The sequence below is a fragment of the Aythya ferina genome (genome assembly GCF_964211825.1).
Source record: "Aythya ferina genome assembly, chromosome: 7".
NCBI classification, from domain to species: domain Eukaryota; kingdom Metazoa; phylum Chordata; class Aves; order Anseriformes; family Anatidae; genus Aythya; species Aythya ferina.
In genome coordinates, this window is record NC_140302.1 from 21,912,232 (window position 1) to 21,933,696 (window position 21,465).

The following is a 21,465-nucleotide window of genomic DNA, read 5'->3' on the forward strand; positions in this document are numbered from 1 at the left end:
GGAAAGACTGAAGAGGTTGCAACTCTTCAAGCTGAAGAGGAGAAACCTGTTGGAGGGGTGCAAATATGATGAAGGTTTACAAAAATCGTGCAACAGTCGCACGTGCAAAGTGAGCATAAACAGAACAGACTGCCTGCAAGCCACCATTTCCCCTCTCTCAAAAAGGTGCTTTAAGCAAGGGAACAGAAAAGAAGGGAGTGTGTAGAAATATCATGACAAACTTGTCTGGTTAGAAGTTTTGCTGTTTCACTAGTTATTATTCATCTTAATTATACACAGTAAAGCATTCTGAGTGTACAGAGCTGAAGCACAGGAATCTTAGAAGAAGCAAAGGTCAGGCACCGTGTTGTAACTGAATATGAATATCTCAAGCCAAAGAGGTTTACTACAGTCCATGCATATAAAAAAAGGGCAGGCTCATTTTAAACAGAATGGCACAGCTGTCTCAAGAAGTCTCGTATCATAGACAGTTTGCATCTGATATATAAGCTCTACATAATAAGCTACAATAAGCTCTACATAATTCATTTAAGAAGCACCTTGTTTTGATCTTGGAGTTGGATTCCACTCGGGCACATTTTTCACTATTGCTTCAACAGCCTGGCCAGCTGCAATACGGGTATCCCAATTCGTACTTCTTAAATACACTAACACCTTTAAAGAAAGATTAACAAATAAAATCAAGATTTGTTTAAAATACACTTTTAGAACATCCATCAGTTAAGTTCTATATAACACACTTTTACTGCTATGGATCAAGACAAGATTCAAAATAACAAAAGCAAAGGCCAAGAAAACAAACCAAGGAGCCATGAGCAACCCTCTCTGTATCATTCACACTTGCCGTAGCCAGACATTAATATTAACTTGTAAGTTATATTTAGTTCCATCAGCCAATCTCACCATTGCTTTATAAGATGTAGACTATTTCCTCCACGTACCAGACACAGTTTGAAACTTCTTTAACTTTCAAAAAGGAAGTGTTTAAAAATAGAGATTAAAATTTTATCCAAGAAGAGGGCCAACTTGGGTCACTTGCAGCTACATATGCTCATCTAATTTACCACTGTGCCTCAAATCTGGAAAAAACATTTATTGCGCTGAAAGTGGTTTGATATTCATGATTCCTTGGCCACTCTGTTGATACCATCAATTGTGGTGAGAGCACCTGTTCATTAAGAGCAGAACTGAGTTCACTCAGCCATCTCCAGCTGTCAGATACAAAACTATTTTTGGTGTTTTTACTGGACTTGGACAGGTTGCAGTCTCAAACTAATGCAAACCTGTTTATATTTTCCAGCCTTTTTAAAGACATGCAGCTTTCTGTATTTTTAATTCTGTATCACACAAGTAACAATCTTTATAGGCAGGGGCAGAATCTTAAAACGTAGTAGAGATTCTCTTCATAGCAGAAAATCTGTAAGTACAGCAAACACTGAATACCTATACTGAACACAAAGTGAAACTTGACCTATGTAACCATCTCAGGGGCTAACAAAACATCATGCTTAAGAACCAGTCTCCTTTTTCTTCAGTCTCCTTTTTTCAGGGAGCTCCATAAGAATACTACTTTTTTACTGCTTCTACCCACAGAAACCACGCCCCAGAAAACTTGTTCTGTTCTCACCATTAACGTGCTGATAGCAAGCTCAGAAAAACCCCAAGATGCTTACTTTAGATAAGAGATTGTTCAGTTCATGAGGATGCAGCTTCACTACTTCCCCAAGTTGCTGTGCAGCTGCTTTTCTTGTTACTGGTGTTGTACCGGTGTCCAGTAAAATAAAGAGACGATCAAGCCTAAATGATTGACAAAAAAACAAAAAAGTTAAGCTATTCATAGTTTAGCTGGCCATTTCTATTTATATTCCCCCAGATTTTCCAGTTTATCTAATGCAAATAGAAGAAATGTTTGCCTGCAGATTGTCAACTGACAGGCTGACAAACCTATTTTCCTAATAGTAAGCGGACTTGTTCTAAAAGCACATGCAATCTGGTAAGCAGAAAAAAATAATTCTAGTTCTAAAAATTATGCAAGTTCCAAGAGGAAAATGAAATAGGTTCTTTCCTTCTTCTGAGAAGATTTTCAATCTTGAAAAACAAGTATTGTTAGGTTGTAAATGATGTTCAACAAATTCTACCAGATAAAGAAAGCAAAGGGCTCCATTATTCATACTGTGAGTTATTTATTTTGAAGACCTATGATCTGTAGTGTCAAACTCTGCTTTTCCAGGATACCAGAATTGTTTACTTTTCACTTATTTTCCCTCAACTTCCTGAAATACACAAGACCAAACCAGTTGTTGTATTTACAGCTTCAAAATATTCTGATGTTTCTGGCCCTCCCATGAAACACAGGAATTTAAGCAGCAGATCTGTTTTCACAGTAACCTCACATTAGTGAAAAAGACTCCAAACATCTATCTTCACAATGGTTAATATTTTTTGTTTAGAGTTATAGTATAAGAAAACTGCCACACAAAAAAAAAAAAAAAGGCACTTGAAATATAATATAGTTAGTCATCTAGACAATCAGATCAATGAAGAAAGTGACAAGTGTTCATTGCTCCCTCCACTGTACGCGGGAAAGTCAGAGTTCTCTTCACAGGGTGCCCAGTTTGTCCACGAGGTATCGGGCAGTATGTGCTCACTGCTGAATGCAAGTCTAGATTCTGCATAGTGCAATCAGAATCATCCCTTCTAAGCCTTAAAGCTAATCATAAAAATACAGTTCCAAATATCACAACCATACAAAACTACAATTTACAAAGCAGTGAAGCTCACCTAGATCAGCCTCACAAAATAAGGATCCGGGCAACCTGACAACTCCATTTCCTTGAACACATACCCAGGGTTTCAGCAAATACAGGGAAAGGATGAGTATCTGGCACACTAGGCTGTTGCTACTAATTACATTTACACAAAACTGCCTTTAACATCACTTCCAATACTTAAAAACCCCTCTGTACCATCACTGCATATTGTATTTTCTTTCATACACTTAACCTGCACTTATTCCTGAGAATTTTTATAATTTGATGCACAGAAGAGCCATGCTACAGAATGAGGGCAAAAACATCACAGAAATGCAAGTTTCAAACCAGAGATACTAAGTAGATATCCATTAAATAAAAAAGTATTTTCTAACTGAAAGTATTTCAAAACATTTTAGTATTTTAAGCACACTTCTGCTATTTGCCAGCTTTGACATTATTGTCTTCCTACTACTATAATAGGTGAGCCCATTTCAATTTCTGTAGATAAAACTGAAGTTCCAATTGCTATGATTTACTAGTTAGTGAGTTGTTTTAATGTTACATAAAAGAAAAATCCAAACATTTCTAAACTAGATGTTTTGTGCAAGTAGACAGTCAAAGAGGAAAAAGAAAAGCTTTGGAGATCTAAGTCTTCTGAATCACTAGTCAAAAATAACGACACGCCCTCAGGAACTTAGCTATTTACCCGTATTTTTTCTTTAACACGTTTGACAGCAATAACACAACCTGACTTGAAACACTCCGTATTATTCACTGCAAAGTACACTGCCTTGCACAGGAACCACAGCTTGCTTGCTCTCTCATTCTTAAACTCACCCAGTTTGGTCTTTGTCTCTCCATGAAACTTTGGTGTTCCATACTCAAGCAGTTTGCCGGTTAGTGCCACCCACTCCTTTAACTATCAAAGTATCTTTTTTTCAATTGCCAAGTGCAAGCAGAATGTGCAAGTTAGACCACTTCCTCCGCTAAAACTCTTCATGTGACAAAACAGGAGGAAACTGCTCTGACAGCCTACCCTCAGAAAGACCCAAGTTTAATTCCAATCTCAGTTACAAAACTAGACATTCAGTCCTAAACCCCATAAATTTTGCGGCAGTATAACCTGTTTGTTTTTAACAGCAGTAGGCTTGGTTGTAATCTGTGATCTTAAAATTTAATATGCTTAATTCACACACAAATGCAGAGTAAAACAACAAAACATCTTTCTACTGTTTTACAGCCCTATAGATAGGATTTCAATTCCAGCAAAATAAAATAGATTTGGTAAATACAGCTAATGATGTCTAACTCCTAGTGATGCCAGTCATTATTCCTTGCCCTCCCCCAAGTTTCCCTGACATGCAATTCCCAACCAGTTAGTATTTGGGGATTATTAAGGTTCTTAAGTTAATTACACTTTGGTGCTGCTGCAGCAGAATCCAGCACAGCCTGCACTCTCCTGCTCTAGCTGAAGGGGTACCATTGGCAAAGTTCACACTGATCAGTAGCTCTAATTTTTTAAATTAAAATCTGCATTCTTTGTTTCATTAAGAATGAAAAAATAAAAAATAAAGCTTCTAAATGAATTAATTCTGAGGACCTGCGGACAAGCTTTTCATTCTCAGAGCAAACTATGTCTCTAAACTTGTTTTTACATTCAAGAGGAACTTCAAGAGCTCTATAATGAAACGTGGTTCTGCCTCTCACCCCAAACAGTGCTACAAGTGTAGCACAGCATGGCTTACACCTGTTACAAATGTAATTAAGTCAGAATCAATATAGTAGAGTGAAATACTCTATAATGCAGATGCAAGTTTTAATTTAAAAGAGTTCAACCCAGGCTGTATGGAAGTAGCTCTAAGCATATGGAAGTTGCAAGCTGACAACTACATCTCATCAACAGGACAGCAATCATACGTGAACTCATCCTACATAAGATCACTACAAAGCATTAATTTTTCCACGAGTTAGATACTTTTCTCCTCTCACTTGAGAAATTTGAGATTTTCCAATCAGTGCTTTCAGTATCAGCAAGACAACTTGGAACAGCAATTCAATGTCATTACAAGCAGTATTACGTTCAAATTAAGTATTTTTTTCTTTTAAGAAATACCACGAGCTTTTAAACTGATACAGAGTTCATTATAAGTATTTCTGACACAAAGACCTCGATTCAGGTGCTTACAAGCAGGCATCTAGTAGCAGTTGAGACACTTCAAGATGAGTCACGCACACAGGGCAGCAGACATGGCTTGGGATATAGAAGACCCTTGTCATTCTCAAGTGGCAAGGATCCTTTACACCATCTAAGCTGGCACCAGACACCCAGATTGAGCAAGAGAATCCTCCCCAGACAAACACTCCAACTCATCAAAACCAGAACATTTCATTACAGTGCACTAGTTTTGATAAGACTAAAGGTCTTTGGTCTTAGACTAAAGGTCTGACTTCCAGGATGGGAACTGCCTGAGAGAAATACTCAATAAGCAGTAGGTCTGTGATCAACTGAACAGCCATCCCAAATTGTACCCGATTCTTTGCTCTTGACTGCTACCACTCAAATGGCTTATTGAATCAAAAACAAACAAACAAACAAAAAAAAAACATACAAAAATCAGCTCTTCGAAGAAGACTGTAGGCAAGAAAAACAGTAAACAATCTAGTTTTCATTGCTGTTCACGAGAACTGCAAGGTTGGCTGGGATTAGAGAGATTTCCCCTTTATCAACACTGTAATGCAGAATGATTATACAGGCAGGCTCAGTTCAGTTAACTACACGGGGGGTTGTGAACAGAAGTACACTGAAACTTTATTACTGACCCCGATCAGTAAACATGACAAGCATTTTGCTCTTCCAATGTTATTACTGCAGCAAAGACTACAAACAAAAAATGGCAATGGACAAACACAAGACCAAGTACTTTCAGAAGAACCACCACACCAACTCAGAGGCACCCTCCGGGTAATACAATCAGTCCATGTTCTCATTGCTGCTTTCTGAAGAGTTTTGCATATTCTGCATTAACCTAAGTTACACATAACTGCACCCAGGCACAGCAGGCACATGGTGCAAACCGCTGCCCTGTGCTATTCCACGTTAATTTTCAGTTCTTTGCTGCCTGAAGGTACATCTCCAAATACAGGGGTGCGCTCCACTTGAATGGACACTTGGCCTAATATTTAAAGTGAGCCTTATGGCACTGCTCTGGGAGTTGGCCAACATGGATTTGAAAGCCCATCAGCTACAGAGGTATTAAAAACCTAATAGTGGGACAGTTAATTATGAGGTCAAGATACAGACATTATTAACATTATCTCAAAAATATTTCCAAAAGACGCCGTGCACAGCTAAATTGTATAAGGGTTCTGATCACCACAGTGTAAGCAGTCTGACTGAATACGGTCCTCACAGTACCTCAGATGGGAAGACTTCTCATTTGTTGACCTCAAATGAGTTTAGGCTTGAAACAAACAGTGAACTGATAACTGCTGCCAATGAAGTGATTGCTTAGGGCTCCACATCTGTGTCTGGGCCTGTATGCCAGGGCACAGTCACTGACAGTACAGCCACGGGCACAGAACAGCTCGTGTCTATCCCAGCAGCCCTCCAACCCATTAAAGTTGTGTGACCATACCAAAACCCTCATGGGGTGATCCGTGCAGCGCTCTAACTTTTTGCTCTTTGCAAGACTGCAAGTTGGCATCCATCAGAAGGAAAGGGAACACTCTTACACTATAAATCACATTTCAGGAGCCAGGAATTTCTTAGCACAGAAATAGCCCAGAAACCTAGAATATTTCACCAAACTAAAATTTAGATTTGACAGGGGTTGACACTCACTGTAAAGTTCAGCCTAAGTATTAATGTAGGTGCCTTAATTTTTCTTGTTGACCTAATAAACCTTTGTTTAGTTTTTCACTATTCAGTCCCAGCTTGGCCAGTTTTTTTGGCACAGTTCAAAAACTTAACCCCTTGTTAAAGCATATATAAAATGTTAAATAATCAAGAAAAGCTTTCCATTATACAGTCAGCAAGCAAGAGAAAATCATCAGATTTCAGAACAAAAATTGGGAGGATATACATCAAGAATGAGTTGAAAGGTGAGAGACTGTGGAGTAAATGGTTTTTGAGGTGGAATTGTGGAGAACAGAAATCCTCAATTCCTACAGAGCAGTGAAAGGAACAGCTCAAATGAAATGAGGGCTCCATCATCACTGGTGACAGTATTATATACTGCACACACAGGCCAACCAAATGCTAAAATTAGTACTACTCCTTAAGGAATGCATATTTCATATCTTATATGAGCTGCAGTATTAGGTTATACAAGCTTTATTTCACACAATGGTTGAGGTGGGAAGGGACCTCCGGAGATCTCCTGGTCCAAGCCAGAACACCCTGAGTAGCTTGCACAGGACAGCATCCAGGCGGGCTTTGAGCATCTCCAGAGAAGGAGACGTTACAGCCTCTGGGGGCAGCCTGTTCCACTGCTCTGTCACCTGCACAGTAAAGAAGTCTTTTCCCACATTTTTTAACTACTATATACATATCTACCTAAATGCAATACATATGACCACTTCCATTACAAAAACAGTGGGAAAATAGCACTGGAAATTAGACAGGCACATAAGGATGCTCTAATACAACACAACAAGTGCATTGCCAAGTGATAGACAGAACACCTTGGCAAGCACTCCAGTTTTGGCTGCTGGGACGGGTTAGAGTCCTTATCAGTGTGCAATCCTTAGTTTCGACTTTCACGTCAGTCTGTTAGGTGTCTGAGAAATTTTACAGCTCTATCTCATTTGAGCAGCAGCGCACATGCTACTGCTGCTCCCCCCTCACTAGGGCTGCACGGACACTGCCTCCCTCCCACATGTTGCAGCCAGGAAGGCAGCTCCCCTGTCAGGGTCTTTCTGTCAGCCTCCATCAATGGGAGAAGAGTTTCCCTATTTCCCCCAGGCTTTTTAGCCAAACTGGCAATTGCATTGGTTAAGTGTATCTGCCTGGTGAGTAGCAGGGGAGTAGGTATGATGCAGACTACAAGAGCTTATGAAAGACAGAATGAGTCGTTATACTCCTCTAAGTAGGAGTGAAAGCTTGCTTCTTGGTCAGGCTAACTCTTGCTTTCCATGTATGAAGTAACAGCTTCCAAATGATCTAGAAGTTCTTTCTCTGGAAAAGTTTGTGGTAAGCCCCAAGGAACAGTTCTAAAAGGTGTATAGGGCCCATAACAAAAGTTCTTGATAATTTTGACATTTTCTAAGAACTTCAGCCCCCTAACAATGCAATATCAAACCTAAAATTTTAGATAAATAGCGATACCACCCAGTGCAGTCCTTTGTTACTAGGTAGTCACCACCCTATACTTCAAAAGCCAAGAGCAACATATGAGACCCACTTATTTTCTAGGGGCTTTACTAGCACAGCCTTCTGACATGAGTTTTTCTCTTTTAAATTGAAAACTCAGTTTCTGTTCTATACTCTTTCAGTTATATAGCAATCCAAGCAAATGAAGACAGTGAAAACTCTAGAAACAAGTATTAAAATCATATGGACCAAATGCAGAACAGCTTGCAACAGCAGCCAGCTGTTATGCTCCCCCATACTTGTTTAGGAATGTCTTAAAGTTATCCTGAAGGGGCTGTCTTTAAGAAAGTACAGGTAAACTTATTTCAGGGTAATCTTAAGGACATGCCTATTAAAACCAAACCATCTTACCAGCTTCATGCATTTTATCACTGTATTTTAAAATCTTTGTTCCCCCCCACACTGTGAAGGCCATCAAAAAACATGAGAAAGCCACTAGCTGCCTTGGTGTTAGAATGATGATGATACATGAGCTGCCTTTAAACACATCACAGAAATTGAGAAGATTTTTATATTGGATATCGAAAGGTACCATCAACACTTTATCATCTGCTGAAACTCAATCACTGAGTAATCTATGATTGTTGTTCTCTGTAAATTGGCAGTTACTTTTTCACCGAAAGTAACTCTAAAGGTTATTAGTAAGGCATTGTGTTTATTCATGTAAACTTCATAGGAATGATGGTGAAACAAAAACTTTTCAGTTCCTTTTTTTTTTCCTTCTCAGTTCCACTGTCAAGAATTTTAATTATTTTTATTAGTTATGCAAATATGATGCTACTTCACGTATACTTTTAGACCAGAAACAGGAGAGAATGCCTATGCAAATTAGCTTGCATGTTCAGAAAAAGAACGTCAACCTTCCCACCCACCCGTACCTCCTTCTGGGGAGGCTGCTGTTTGGTAGGTTAGTAGTTTAGTCTTCTCAGCATGGAACTGATGTCTACAATATCTTTTGGTATGAGGTGTCCACTGCTCTTCTTTTAGGTGCATTTTCTAGCGTATTATCACAGAATTGCTACATAGGAGTGTATCTTTAGTCCATATAACAGCAGAATGAAACAAAACTAACAGTTTTATTTAATAGATTAAAGTGTCAGAATCCATTTTGTCAATGAATTACAAATAAGTGATGCTTTAATTATTTTTAAGATGACCTTATTAACAGCAGAACTGCAAATTCACAATCTAGTTTTTTTTGAGGTATTTCAAAGCCCTCTATTTGAAGGAATTTCTAAATTCCCTCTATTTGTCTGATCAGAGTGATCCAAACTAGTCTTAAGAAAGGTTTGCAATTCACTAAAGAGCAAAAACTAAACTTTACTGGGAGGAAAAACACTTGATAATTTGTTTTGAGAATGTAAAAAAAAAAAAAAAAAAAACACACACCCCATACACCTCCAAATGTATTTTTTTAATAAGGTTCCAATACAGACTTAACACTAGTGAAGGTTTGTGTGTGTCTTTTTGATATATATATTTTTTTTAATATCAAAGTTTGGTATACACTCAGTAAAGGTCCTTGAAGAAAGATTAATTTGAATCAACTTCTCCCTCACTCCCCATAGTTGTGTAGTTTGAATTACTCAGCAGTGAAAGACATTGTTCCTTTAAATACATAAAAAGGTAACCATCTTAAAGGAAAAATTCCTATCTCTACATTTAAATGGAACTGGTAGAAAAACTGGAACAACCACACCTTCTACAGTAACATAGGTATGTGCTATACTACAAATAATTGTCCTGAACACTTGTAAGTCTGAAAAGAAAGGATCTTAGAAATTCAGTGCCCTGAAATAAAAGGCGAAGACAAGATTCCTTGAATATACCAAAAGCAATATTGACACTATAATATCAATGGTCAAGCTGTTCAAAGGTTCATGTGCCAAGAGTTGCTATGTAACTTCAAAGGGATATGGATGGGTTTTGCTCTATCCAAAAACGCATCTGAGGCCAAATTTACACAATACCACACCTGCAAATTATAGAGAAACTTAGGAGTTCTCCAGGAAGAGCCAAGGTGTTACAGCATTCCAAAGTATTCGTTCTTTTACATGATTTATGTGCGGAATTAAAACAATTCTATACCAACTCACAAGTATCACAGCACTTTTATTAAAGCTCAAATCGTTATGTTTTAAGACCAAATTATGATACAAGTTGAACTAGACATTGAAGCAATGCATCACATGACCTTATTAACACACCAACTTTTTGTGCTTCACAGCAAGACTTAAGAATGAACCTTAGCCAATACAGAAGTTTGTCTTCCTATCAGTTACCAGACCGAACAGGTGTTATCTAACTTCTTGCAGAGAGCACTAGTGCTTTTCACTAAAGCAGTGTAATTTTACAGGAATACGGGAACATTTTTAACTCGATTTGATGCTGATCTTTACAATAGACATGGCCTCAGCATACAAACTTTTCAGTTCTATCTTAACACTCCAGTTTAGCCCCATACCACTCATACCTCAGCACCATTATTTAAACAGACTGCCCCACATCTAATGAAATTAGTATATTATTCTATTTTACGCAACTGCTTACAGTATTAAAGTACAGAGTAGTCTTGTTACAGCAATCTCTTACCGGTTACCGGTCCTTATGGACAGCATTAGGAGCAGATCCCAACAAATAATGGGCTCATAAGAAGCATGAGTAGAGTAAGATAAAGGGATATTTTGAAGAATCTACTAAGCTCAAACTAATGTACCCCTACAAGAAGTCTTAAAAGGTGTACTGCTACTACACATTTTGATGTATAATGGACTTGAATTCTAAGGGTGCACACCTTTACTCTGCTACACAGAACTAAGCTTCACACACAGCTTCAGAAATTGATTTTTGTTACGATGTATCTGAAGAACAGAGGATCCACCAGCATGTGACTCGAGGCTAATCTATCACAAGGTTAACTTGGATTTGTGGTTTCTCTTCAACAATTCTGTATGGAAGCTTAACATGCCCATCTCACACACAAAATAAAGATGGCAGGAATTTGAGCTCAGTGTTTTTTAATAGAACAGCTCCATTAAGACCTACCTCTGTATCAGTGAATAACTTCAAACACTGGCACACCCCAGCGCACATGTGTGTAAGCAGATACTGCCCAACATCTTGAGGGCAGAGCAAGAGCAGACTAATCACTTTCTTCCACGGAAGCCTGTTTTATTCCTGTTAGTTTACAGCTAGAGGGTCGGAAAGGCTAACCAGTTTCTCCCCGTTTTTTGCGGCTCGGTATCACTAATCCCACTGTTTTAGCCCGACGAAGCCAACAAAACCAAGGCGGCGCGTTCAAGAGGCCGCCCGGGGCGCCCCGTGCGGAGCCCCTGGGGGCTGAGGGAGGGAGGGAGAAGGACGGGGGCTCCCCTGCGGGCCGCGCCCAGGAGGGGAACCCAGGCCCAGGAGCCCGCTGCCACCCCCAGGCCCGGCGAGGCGGAGGAGCCGCAGCGAGGCCTGGCCGGGCTTCCGGGCCCAGCGGGGAAACGGGGCAGCGCTCCCCAACGTCCCCCCCCCCGCCCCAGACAGGCCGCACGGGGACCCGGAGCCTCCCGCCCGTCCCCCCCGGTCCCTACCGACCTGGAGACGGCCATGGCCGCCCGGCGCGGGGCCCGGCGGGCGCAGGGAGGAGGGCGCGGGGCCTAGCTCGGGCCTCTCGGGCGCCGCACCCGGCCTCGGCCCCGCCGGCGATCGGCGGCTGAGCGCGGCTGCGGGCGGCAGCGGTCGGGGTCTCGCTCCCCCCCGGGGCGGCGGCGGCGGCGCGGGCGGCGGCGGCGCGCGACCCTCGGAGCGTGGGTTAAAGGCTCTAGCCGCCCATCGCCGGGGCGAAGCCCAACGCCTGGTTTTATACGAGCAGCCATCTTGTATTTATTCCCTTCCTCCATGAGAGCCGCTTCCTGATTGGCAAGGCCGCCCCGTCGCAGCCAATGGGGAGGGCGCTTCTAAGAGCGGGGAGGGCGGGCGCAGGCGGCAGCCGGACTGAGCAGGAGCGGCCATGGCGCTGCCGAGCCGGCGGCGGGCGGGGGGGGCGCGCAGGCCTCCGGCGGCGCGTACCATCGGCGGGGCGGGGGGGGAGGCCTGCAGGCGAGCGTCCTGCCCCCTCGCTGCGGGGCGAAGAGAGGCAGGAGGAGGTGCAACAGGAGCCTTCCCGTGCCGCTCCGCTGCGGGCCGTCCCTTCCCGGCCGGCAGCCAGACGAGAGGGGGCAGCCGGCGGCTCGGCGAGCTCACGCCGCTCCCCCCGCCCGGCCGACATGCGCTGCCCCGCGGCCTTCGCCCGGCGCTGCAGCGAGGCCGCCGGGCCTGGCGGGAACTACAAGTCCCGGCGTGCAGCGCGCCGCGCATCGCGTCGGGGCCGTGCGTGGCGCAGCTGGCGGCAGCCCCCACCCTCCCCTGGCCTGCCCCTGGCGGCCGGGGCGGGGGGCTGGGGCGAGGCCCGGCTCGGGCCCGTTCGGGCCCCGACGGTTGCGGAGCCGGCAGCGAGCTCCGTGGTTGCGGGCGGCTCCCAGCCGCTGCTCCGGGTCCCGTCCCGTCGGGTCCCGCTTTGCGCCGTGCCCTTGTCCCTGCGGCGTCTGCGCGAGTCGGAGCCTGGGAAAGGAGCTGGGGAAGGGGCCGGAGAAGCCCGAGCAGTCCCTGCGTTACCGGGCCCAGCCTGCGCTGCGAAGGGAGCCGCGCGCATAGCCTTCCGTGGGCTAAGTTCAAAACACAACAGTGGGGTTTTCTGCCCTGGGAGTTAGGTATAACCCTGCATAAATGCACGGATCTGCATCATGCTCCAGCACGGGGAAGTTCTCATCCCAACCCCCTCGAGGTGCGCAGGGCGTCCCAAACCTTTCCGTAGAGATGGGCTCACCCCCTGCCGTCACGATGAGTGGTTCGCCTTCCCCTGTAGCAGTTAACTCTTCAAATATGTATTCACTCATCCATTCCTCAAGAACACTCACACACCAAGTAGACACACTTCATTCCACCTCCACCACCTCTTTATAGCTCCACAATCAGGATGTTGCTGTGTTGTACTTCAATCTTTTACACACTCAGGTGGAGCTTACACACCAGTCCCTAGCAAGCCTGCCCCCCACACACATGGACACCAGGAAGCAGAACACCTCTTTCCTACCCGTTCCCTCTTCTGTCCTTTGGCAGGAGCTTCTTGGTGATGAGGAACTGACGTTAAAAGTGGCCACTTCAGAAACACCAAACACCGGCAGCGTGAGTCAGCCCAAGGCCTCCGCATCACAGAATGTGGCCAAAGCAAACCACAGGCTTCATTTGCTGTGGTAGAGACAGTTTCTGTCACTGTGCTGTGCTCAGTGACCCAGATGCCTTTTCCCTCTCATGGCTCTGATGTAAGAACTACCTTTAGTTAGTACAATATGCCCCCTGTAGCAGGATATAGAAACAAACAAACAAAAAACAAACAAATAAACAAAACAAAAACAAAACAAAACAAAACAAAACAACAATGACTTTAGGTGGAGGCCAGGAACCTCTTACAGTACTCCAAAAGGATCAGAATTCACACCTTCCCCTCTGCCAATGTAGAACCAAGAAGTAACCACTCAGGGAGTGAATACATATTTTTCTTGCATGCTAGATGCTGTCGACAAGAATGCATAAAAAACATCCCTGATAATATTTCCAAACTCATTTAGCCAGGAATCAGAAGCTATTCTTTCCTGCCATGGATGTTAGTGAAATGACCCTCAGGTGCTATTTCCAATATCCATGTAATTCTAACATCCTGGCTCCTCTTAGGTTCCTTTAAACATTTTGTGCATTGTTTTAATAGCACTTAAGGCAAAGTGCCAATCAAGAATACAATAAAATTTGTTTTGAACAGCTCCATAGCAGTTATCTTACCTGATAAAAATAAGCGCAGGGAAAATATTGGTGGTGGGTCTTATGGACTGAGTACTTGCTGAAATGATGATAAACTGCAGTCCAAGTGAAATGATCTGCAACAGACAGAACAAATGATCTGTTATTTATTTGATAGCAGGCATTCAGGACTGAAACACAACTGATTCAAGTTTCATACTATATATTTTTGTATTTTGATGTGATGTTTGTATAAAGCAGATTCTTACTTAATTATGAAAAACAATTCTTCTTTATCCACTACCTGCTCCATAAGCCATACCAATTCTTTTTGCACATTTGTTTTCTTTTGACCAATTTTTCTGAAGTAGCCACATATTCTCTCCTGTTTGTTTTTGTATATAAACAAAAATGAAATATGTAGAGAATAATAGAGAATATATAAAATAATAGAGAATACATAAAAGAATATACAAAAGAATCCCCTCTGCAAATCTGCTGTATGCCAGTTTACTCTCTAAAACCAGTTCCTAAATTAGATAAAACTCAGTCAGTTCTAGTCAGTTCACAGGTTCCGATCATAACTTCTTGCATTGATCTCAATTATTTTTAGTTTGTGTTCCTCCTCCTGCCAACTGTGTCGACTTGTGAACTCTTTCTGCTTAGTCTGCACATCCACAGCAACTGAAACTGCCTTATTTACTATGTATGCCTACATGTCTTCAAGTGCTCTAGCTGCGCAAATAGTAGATGAAAGAGGCACAGTGTCACTGGTGGAATCCCTCCTGATTAGACCTGACATACCATGTTCTAGTCTTCTGATTTAATTTTTCCAGTTCATTTTTCTTGTCCTGAAGATTTGTATCGCTTAGAATCACACCTACCTCTCTGTAGCAGTAGATATAACATTTGATTCTTCCTAGTCTGGTAAAACAGAAGATTTTAGTGATTGTTTGCATGTATTTTAGTGGCTCTCAATTTGATTTTTAAATTCCCTTGGAAATCTTGTCTGAATAGAAGCCAGTATTAGAAGCTTAGCAGTTTGTGGAGACATCTTTGCTTGTGTCTTAATCACTGCTGTTAATTTATTATCTGGAAAAATGTTGTTCTAAGATAAATGTATGTATTATGGCCTGATGCAGGTGAATTATGCAGGTTCTTCGCAACATGCATTCCTTAATCATGTCTTCTGTTCTGAGGTCAGCAAACTAACCAGTTATCCTCTTGGCTATTTCTAAAATTCTTTAAAATTCTTATTTATTTGTAGATATCTAACAGTTTCAAGCATTCCTTTTTTTTAAAAAAAAAAAAATGTTTTATAGGTTTATAGGTTTTAGGTTAGACCCACTTTTACTGCTGTTGCTAACATTGGATTTCTGACTGCTGAAGGATATTTACTTTTGTTAAATAATCTCTTATTTCTTGCTAATTAACACTTTTTATTAACATTGTGCTTATTGTTTTAGGGTTGCAATTTATTTATTTATTTATTTATTTTTTCCATCTAAACTTCATTAGTTTCCATACCAACACTTGTGATTTAAATTGCTTCATTTTTTACCCCATAGAAATTTTCGACTAGCTGCACAGCCTTCTTGAAAACCTCCTTAATATGTGGCAGCTTGCACATGGTCTTCGTTTGAAGTTCTTCACGAAGAGCAGTGGTGTCATACAAGAGACTGGATGCTGACTGATAGCGCTTGCAGTCCAAAAAACACCGCAGAGATATCAATGAAATGGTATCTGAGAGGTATTCCAAGAGACAAATTAGGGCAAAGTCATTGCTACTTGATTTTATCTTGTGAGATTGTATAGACTTGCTCAGAAGTGGTGCTCTTTGTCCATTGTAAACAGTTTTCTGTACAAGTGACTGTAACCTCATTTTTAATAACCGAGGTCTGTAATTTTTTCCAGCAGTTAGCTCCATGATCTCAAACCTCTCATTTTCTAAATTAGCTCTACTTTCCACCCTATTTTATAATAGATGAATACATATCCTTTAAATTACTGATATTGTTTGGTCACACTTCATATATATAGATTGGAAATTCCTCAGTTTTGTCTAGATGTTATCCATGCTCTTGATTTAAATGAATATTTAATAGTTTGGGTAGTTTATTGTTCCTGTGGCATGGCTTCTAGGAAATAATCTATGCATTTCATAGAGTTGTTCTTTTTTTTTTCCAAAAAGACTTTTATGTTCTATGTTTACATTTAAATCTTCCCTCTCTTTACCCCTCTCTGAACAGTGTTGCTAGTAACTGCACCTTTTCCTATGTCACTGAAGTGACTAAACTACATGTACCTTCACTAAACATGGCTTATGAGCTCTGAAGTATTATAAGGTTAACAATAATAATTCACTATGGACACTCAGGAGAGCCTAGATCTCCATTTGCATACATAAATGTACACATTTATATATATACACTATATATAAATATATACATTTATAATACATATACACTCAAGCATACATTTATGCACACATACATGTATAAAAAATAACAATATTTCATACCCAGAAAGAAGACTGAAGGGGAGAAAAGCTCTTCTCAAATATCTAAATGGTGGGTGGTGGTTTTTTGTTTTATTTTGTTTTTGTTTTTTGATCAAGGTAACAGGCAAAAATAAGCCACAGAAGCAAGAAGAAATTGAAATGAGGACAAACTCTATAAATCTGCAGGTCTTTCTATGTAGGCTTGTGGAATTACACAGCATGAAAATAACATGAGTAGAAACAAATAATACTACAAAGTGACCATTTATTTAGATCTTCCATTGTTTATGCCTGTGTGGCTATACATTTTTTTTCTTTTATTTAATTTCAGAAGTCAAATTGTTCTTTTTTCATGAGCTAAGGCAAGAGGGACACTAGCCTGTGCAGTTTAAAAAAGAGTGCATATAATTCCAGTATGCACAAACTGAATACAAACAACATAAATAGGAAAGCACGTCTGTCATCAGGGACATAAGGATGCAGAACCACACTATAATGCTGAATAAACAGGGACAGAGGTTTCACATCTAGTCCAGCTCTTTCCAAAAGCTGTTGCTTTATAAAGACAGAAAAGAAGGCTAATCTGTGGCTACTGTCACAAGTTCTGTACAATTACTGAGCTTAAATTAGATTTAAAAACAAGTTGGGTGAACATATGAACATATTCTTTGCTCTCTATTTTATTCTAACTACTATATTAAATGATATGAATCAATTCAAGTTTTTCTTTTAATTTGTAAAAACAACTTCTCAGAATATATTTTAGGCCTATTAAAGATTTCTGGTGTTTAACTATTGAAAATCAGAATTTACCATTGCTATTAAGTAGCTTCAACATAAAGCAGAAAACACTCCAGCTGAGATGGGATTAACAGATATCAGCATTAGCTTGTGCTCTCTAATCTTCTCCTTAAGGAGTTAATGTTCCTTTATAGACTTTTGTTTGGCAGTGTAACTTTCAAAGTGAAAACTTCTGTGTTTATGTTAAAAGAGCTTGTTTGAAGAACTGCATGAAAATCATCATTGTCTGTGTCAGCTTTTAAGTATATTTATCTTGGGGGCTCTTTCATCTTCCTTTGTGGAACATTCAGGCTTCAACATTGCTCATAAAGGAAGAAAATGACTCCTGCTTCCGGTATGAGTCTGCACTGGCTTCCTTCTTGGCCTTTTTGTACAAGCAGTTACTTCAAATTTGTATGTTACACTTTAACTAATTCATAAGTGTAAGATTTATGTGATGGGTACAATGATAGCAACTTTATAGTGTTTCGATACTACCCTGGAAGTGTGCAAAATGTCAGGTATGCATTTGTAATAAACAAGTCAGATAGGAGTCTCAAATTTCTCAACAGATCAGATTCTTGATATCCAGAAAACAGTCTGTTTTTGACTGTTTTTAATGGGTGAAACAGATCTGTGGCACGCTTTCATATTTGATTGTCTGAAATTCTCATTGGATTCTGCAGGGCGTATCTTCAGGCCATTACACTACACCTAGATTATATTTAAAGCTTAAAGGAAAGCCTTCATTAGTTTTAATCTCCCACATGACTCTATTGCAGGATTAGAGGTCTGAATGCTGCAGTGTGTTTCTGATAGCTGTTACTTGCATCAGTACGGAACTTATAAAAAGGCACAGGCTAGAAGACCCAGATAAGAAGTTACTAGGAACTCCTTCTCTAGTGCATACCCTCTTTCTATACTCAGTAATCTTTCATGAGCTTTTTACACCTTTTGCACATTTCTTCCCTCACACTAGTAACTCTCTACTCCCTGACATTTTCATTTTCCCTCTGCATTTTTTTTCTTTTCTTTTTTTTTTTTTTTTTTTTTTTTCCTGTCCTCACACCCCACCCCTACTGCCTTCTCACCTCAGGAGAAAGGGAAATGTTGTGACCTGCAACCAGGTTGCTTCCCCACCTGCTTCCTGGTGACTGGTTCCATGAGCAGAAGAAAGAGATCTGCAGGTTTGGTACTTGCTAGCAACTGGAACCAGTAAAGAGCGGTCCATTGACAACTGGATCAAACACAAGTTGGCCTGGAGGGGAAACACACACCACTGGTTGGTAACAGCATGAAAGCAATTTCTTTCGGTAAGCACAAATGTTTTAAGTAAGCTGCTATTCAACAGCCAGGTTTTCATGTCCCCTTGCTGAGCCCCTTTGAGAGAATTCATTCCTTCTTTCCTCACAAACGTTCTTTGAGTGTTTGCATTTCTGCATGCCTCATGTGACACACCTCAACAGAAGGACCTGATTTTCAGAAGTGAGTGCCCAGGTCATTGAACAGCTAGTATTGGCACAGTGGTTGTAGCCGTGCTCCCAAAATTTGAATCTTATCACATCACTGATCACTTTCACACATTAAAAAAAAGTCTGCAGCTTGCTAGCAGCTACTTTACAAACAGGAAAGGATGCTAATTGCGTTTGGGGCTTCTTGTGACTTGCAGGTCATTTACCTTTTGCTCCAGCTGAGAGAAAAAGTCACATGCAAGCCTTTCTAGCTCTACTCTACTTAGCTTCATTGCCTGATACAAATCAGGCTGTCAATTAAATCTTCATTTCAGGACAGTAACGGTAAAGGAGTTTTTATGTGAGGTCAGAGTTTAATAGTTATAGATACTAAAACCCTTACAAATCCTTCATATTATTGTTTGCTACCTCTGGATTTTTTGAGTAGTTGTGTTCTTCAAGATTTCACACTTGATGCTGTGGGAAACCGACCCTGTCCATCAAAGTCCCACTTTTTATTGCTACATCATAGTACAACAGGTATTTCTAGGTTCATTGAGAACATACATAAAAGAGTCCAACAAGATTTTATAATGTTACTACAGGACTACGTAAGATAGAAGAGAAATTTTTTTTTTTTTTTTTTTTTTAATGACTGCCAATGTAAAACAATATTCAGTTAAAAAAATATTTCATTTAATTTCATTTTCTACCATGTGGATCAATTAGTAATTGAATACTACAGATGCTAATACGCAGGGATGACTCAACTGTGGAATTTGAGATAAATGTCAGTAACAGTTTGCAATGTATGTGGATTTAGCTCTGCCTCATTCTGTTAGGAACAATAGGGGAGAAAAGACTTATCCTAAATTATAAAAAATATATATATATAAAACCACCTTTGGTTATTTCCATGTAGTCATCTCAAAGCCATTTGTGAAAACATCTTATCTTTTATTTTTGCTTGAAAAGAGGAATCCAACATAGTTATTAAAGTGATGCTTATTTTGTCAAATAGCAGGAGTTACACCATCTGACTGCTTGGATCTATAGGGTTGGTCTCAAGTGCTCTGTTATCATACCATGCTAACTTTCAAAGATTGTCTTAGGGGAGATGTCTTAAATCCATTGCCCTCTTTATGGCTGGTCTTGAAAGGGCATTTTAGCCAGTATTGATTCCATATTTGTCAAAGTAAGCACAATTATTCAAGTATAAATTTCCATTTCTACCTATCTGGGGAAACCACCAGGCTTATAATTCATTCATGGCTGGGTAACTACTGGGGCAATCATTTGTAAAATCATGTGGTACAAACATCATCTGTTTGTTATTATTAGCATGGCTTTTCAGAGTCCTGCTCAAGCTACAGTAAACTCAATTTGTGCTGTGGGTGTTGGGCAGAATTTCTGAGTAAGTACACCAGGGATGCAGAAATGCCCGGTATGTCTCCACAGGGATACTGAAATTATACCTACTTGCTAGATGCTCTCTTAGTTCAGAGAGAAGCTGCTCAGGATCCCGTGTGCTGTCTTCTATAAAACATCCTGTACTATTAGGGCTGGCAGGGGTATCTAAGTCTTCATTATTTCCCTTTAGGGAAAATAACTGGAATGAGAAATATCAAGTATAGTTGCAGAAATATAGAACCACAGATTTTTGTAATAATTATAGCGAAATAATTTTAGACACAAAAAACACTAAATGAACTACTACTAGCAACTATACTCTATAGAAAAAACATGGGCTGCTAAACAAGCATCTTTTACTTACTACATAAGTCTAAAAGTTTTTGTAAATCCTAAAAGAGAACACACATCATTGTACTGAAGGAGAATATCCTTCCTAGTTAACTTTCTATGCTTTCTGTACCAATGGCTCCTAGTTTGAAGAAGACCATGCCACCAAACTATTAATTATGCACAATCATGTGATTTTTACAGATGATCTTTATTGTCAACATCTGGTTGCAGATCCAGCTACCTGCGGCAGCATGGACCCAGCTGTTATACTGCGATGGAAGCAGCACGTGTGGCATGGAGCCCTGTCAAGGGGAGCCACTTCAGGTACATCTGCACATAAATTTCCAACATTAGGAGCACCTAGCACCTTCTTTTCATATAACGTAGTCAATTGTACTCCAGCCAAGCTCGTAAGCTTCAATTGAAGGTAGTCTGTGGTAGATCACTTCTCTGTGCTCTGGGAGGCTTTCTGAATTACAGCACTGTGCACATAGAACACATGGTTCTGGTGTAACTTGCTGTAGGTGCTCTGTCCAGAGCACTAGTAAGCAGCTACATGTGCACTGGTTACATTAAGAACCATCTAGAGACTCCATTGGTGAAGATGTCTTGGCTGTATTAGTAATCACAGCATGTTTCCTCGCAATGGAATACAACACTCAGTACTAGCAAACTGGTGGAAGGTTTTGGTCTGTGCCGCTAACACTCTCCCCAACAACTCCTGGGATATTTCAGGAGATAAGACACATTTCAGGGACCATCCCTGAATTGCAAGTATCTTCCTGTGGTTTAGAACTAACTAGCACAGAGGTGCTACTCATCTCACATCAATTGGCCTCAGTGCCTGGGAGCATTTCCAGATATATTTAATGTAGTAACATAAGTGGAGATTGAGAAAGCTTATTTGGCTTTGGGCTTGAAACAGCCCTTTGCTTTCTTCAGATGGACAGCTGAAGGCAGCTTCAACTTTTAGATGAAGATAGCTAAAAGGCTCCCAAACACTGGAGCAGCATGCAAACTCTCAGTCCTGCAGGAACTGACCAAGGA

The 21,465-nt window shown here is 40.7% G+C and overlaps 1 protein-coding gene across 2 annotated transcripts in view; it reads right to left on the bottom strand.

Moving 5' to 3' along the window:
• The window catches only part of BTAF1 (B-TFIID TATA-box binding protein associated factor 1), a 46,523-nt gene extending 34,548 nt beyond the window's left edge, over positions 1-11,975 (bottom strand). Inside the window, exons 1-3 of one of the 2 annotated variants that reach the window (XM_084524957.1) lie at positions 11,707-11,975; positions 1,674-1,797; positions 540-654 (exon numbers count right to left, since the gene is read on the bottom strand). In XM_084524957.1, the coding sequence (XP_084381083.1) occupies positions 540-654; positions 1,674-1,797; positions 11,707-11,720 (253 nt within the window). In that variant the 5' untranslated portion in view covers positions 11,721-11,975. Of the gene's footprint in view, positions 1-539; positions 655-1,673; positions 1,798-3,590; positions 3,729-11,706 lie in introns of those variants that run through there. The other variant, XM_084524958.1, reaches the window with a different exon arrangement.
• Positions 11,976-21,465: the final 9,490 nt, after the last annotated feature.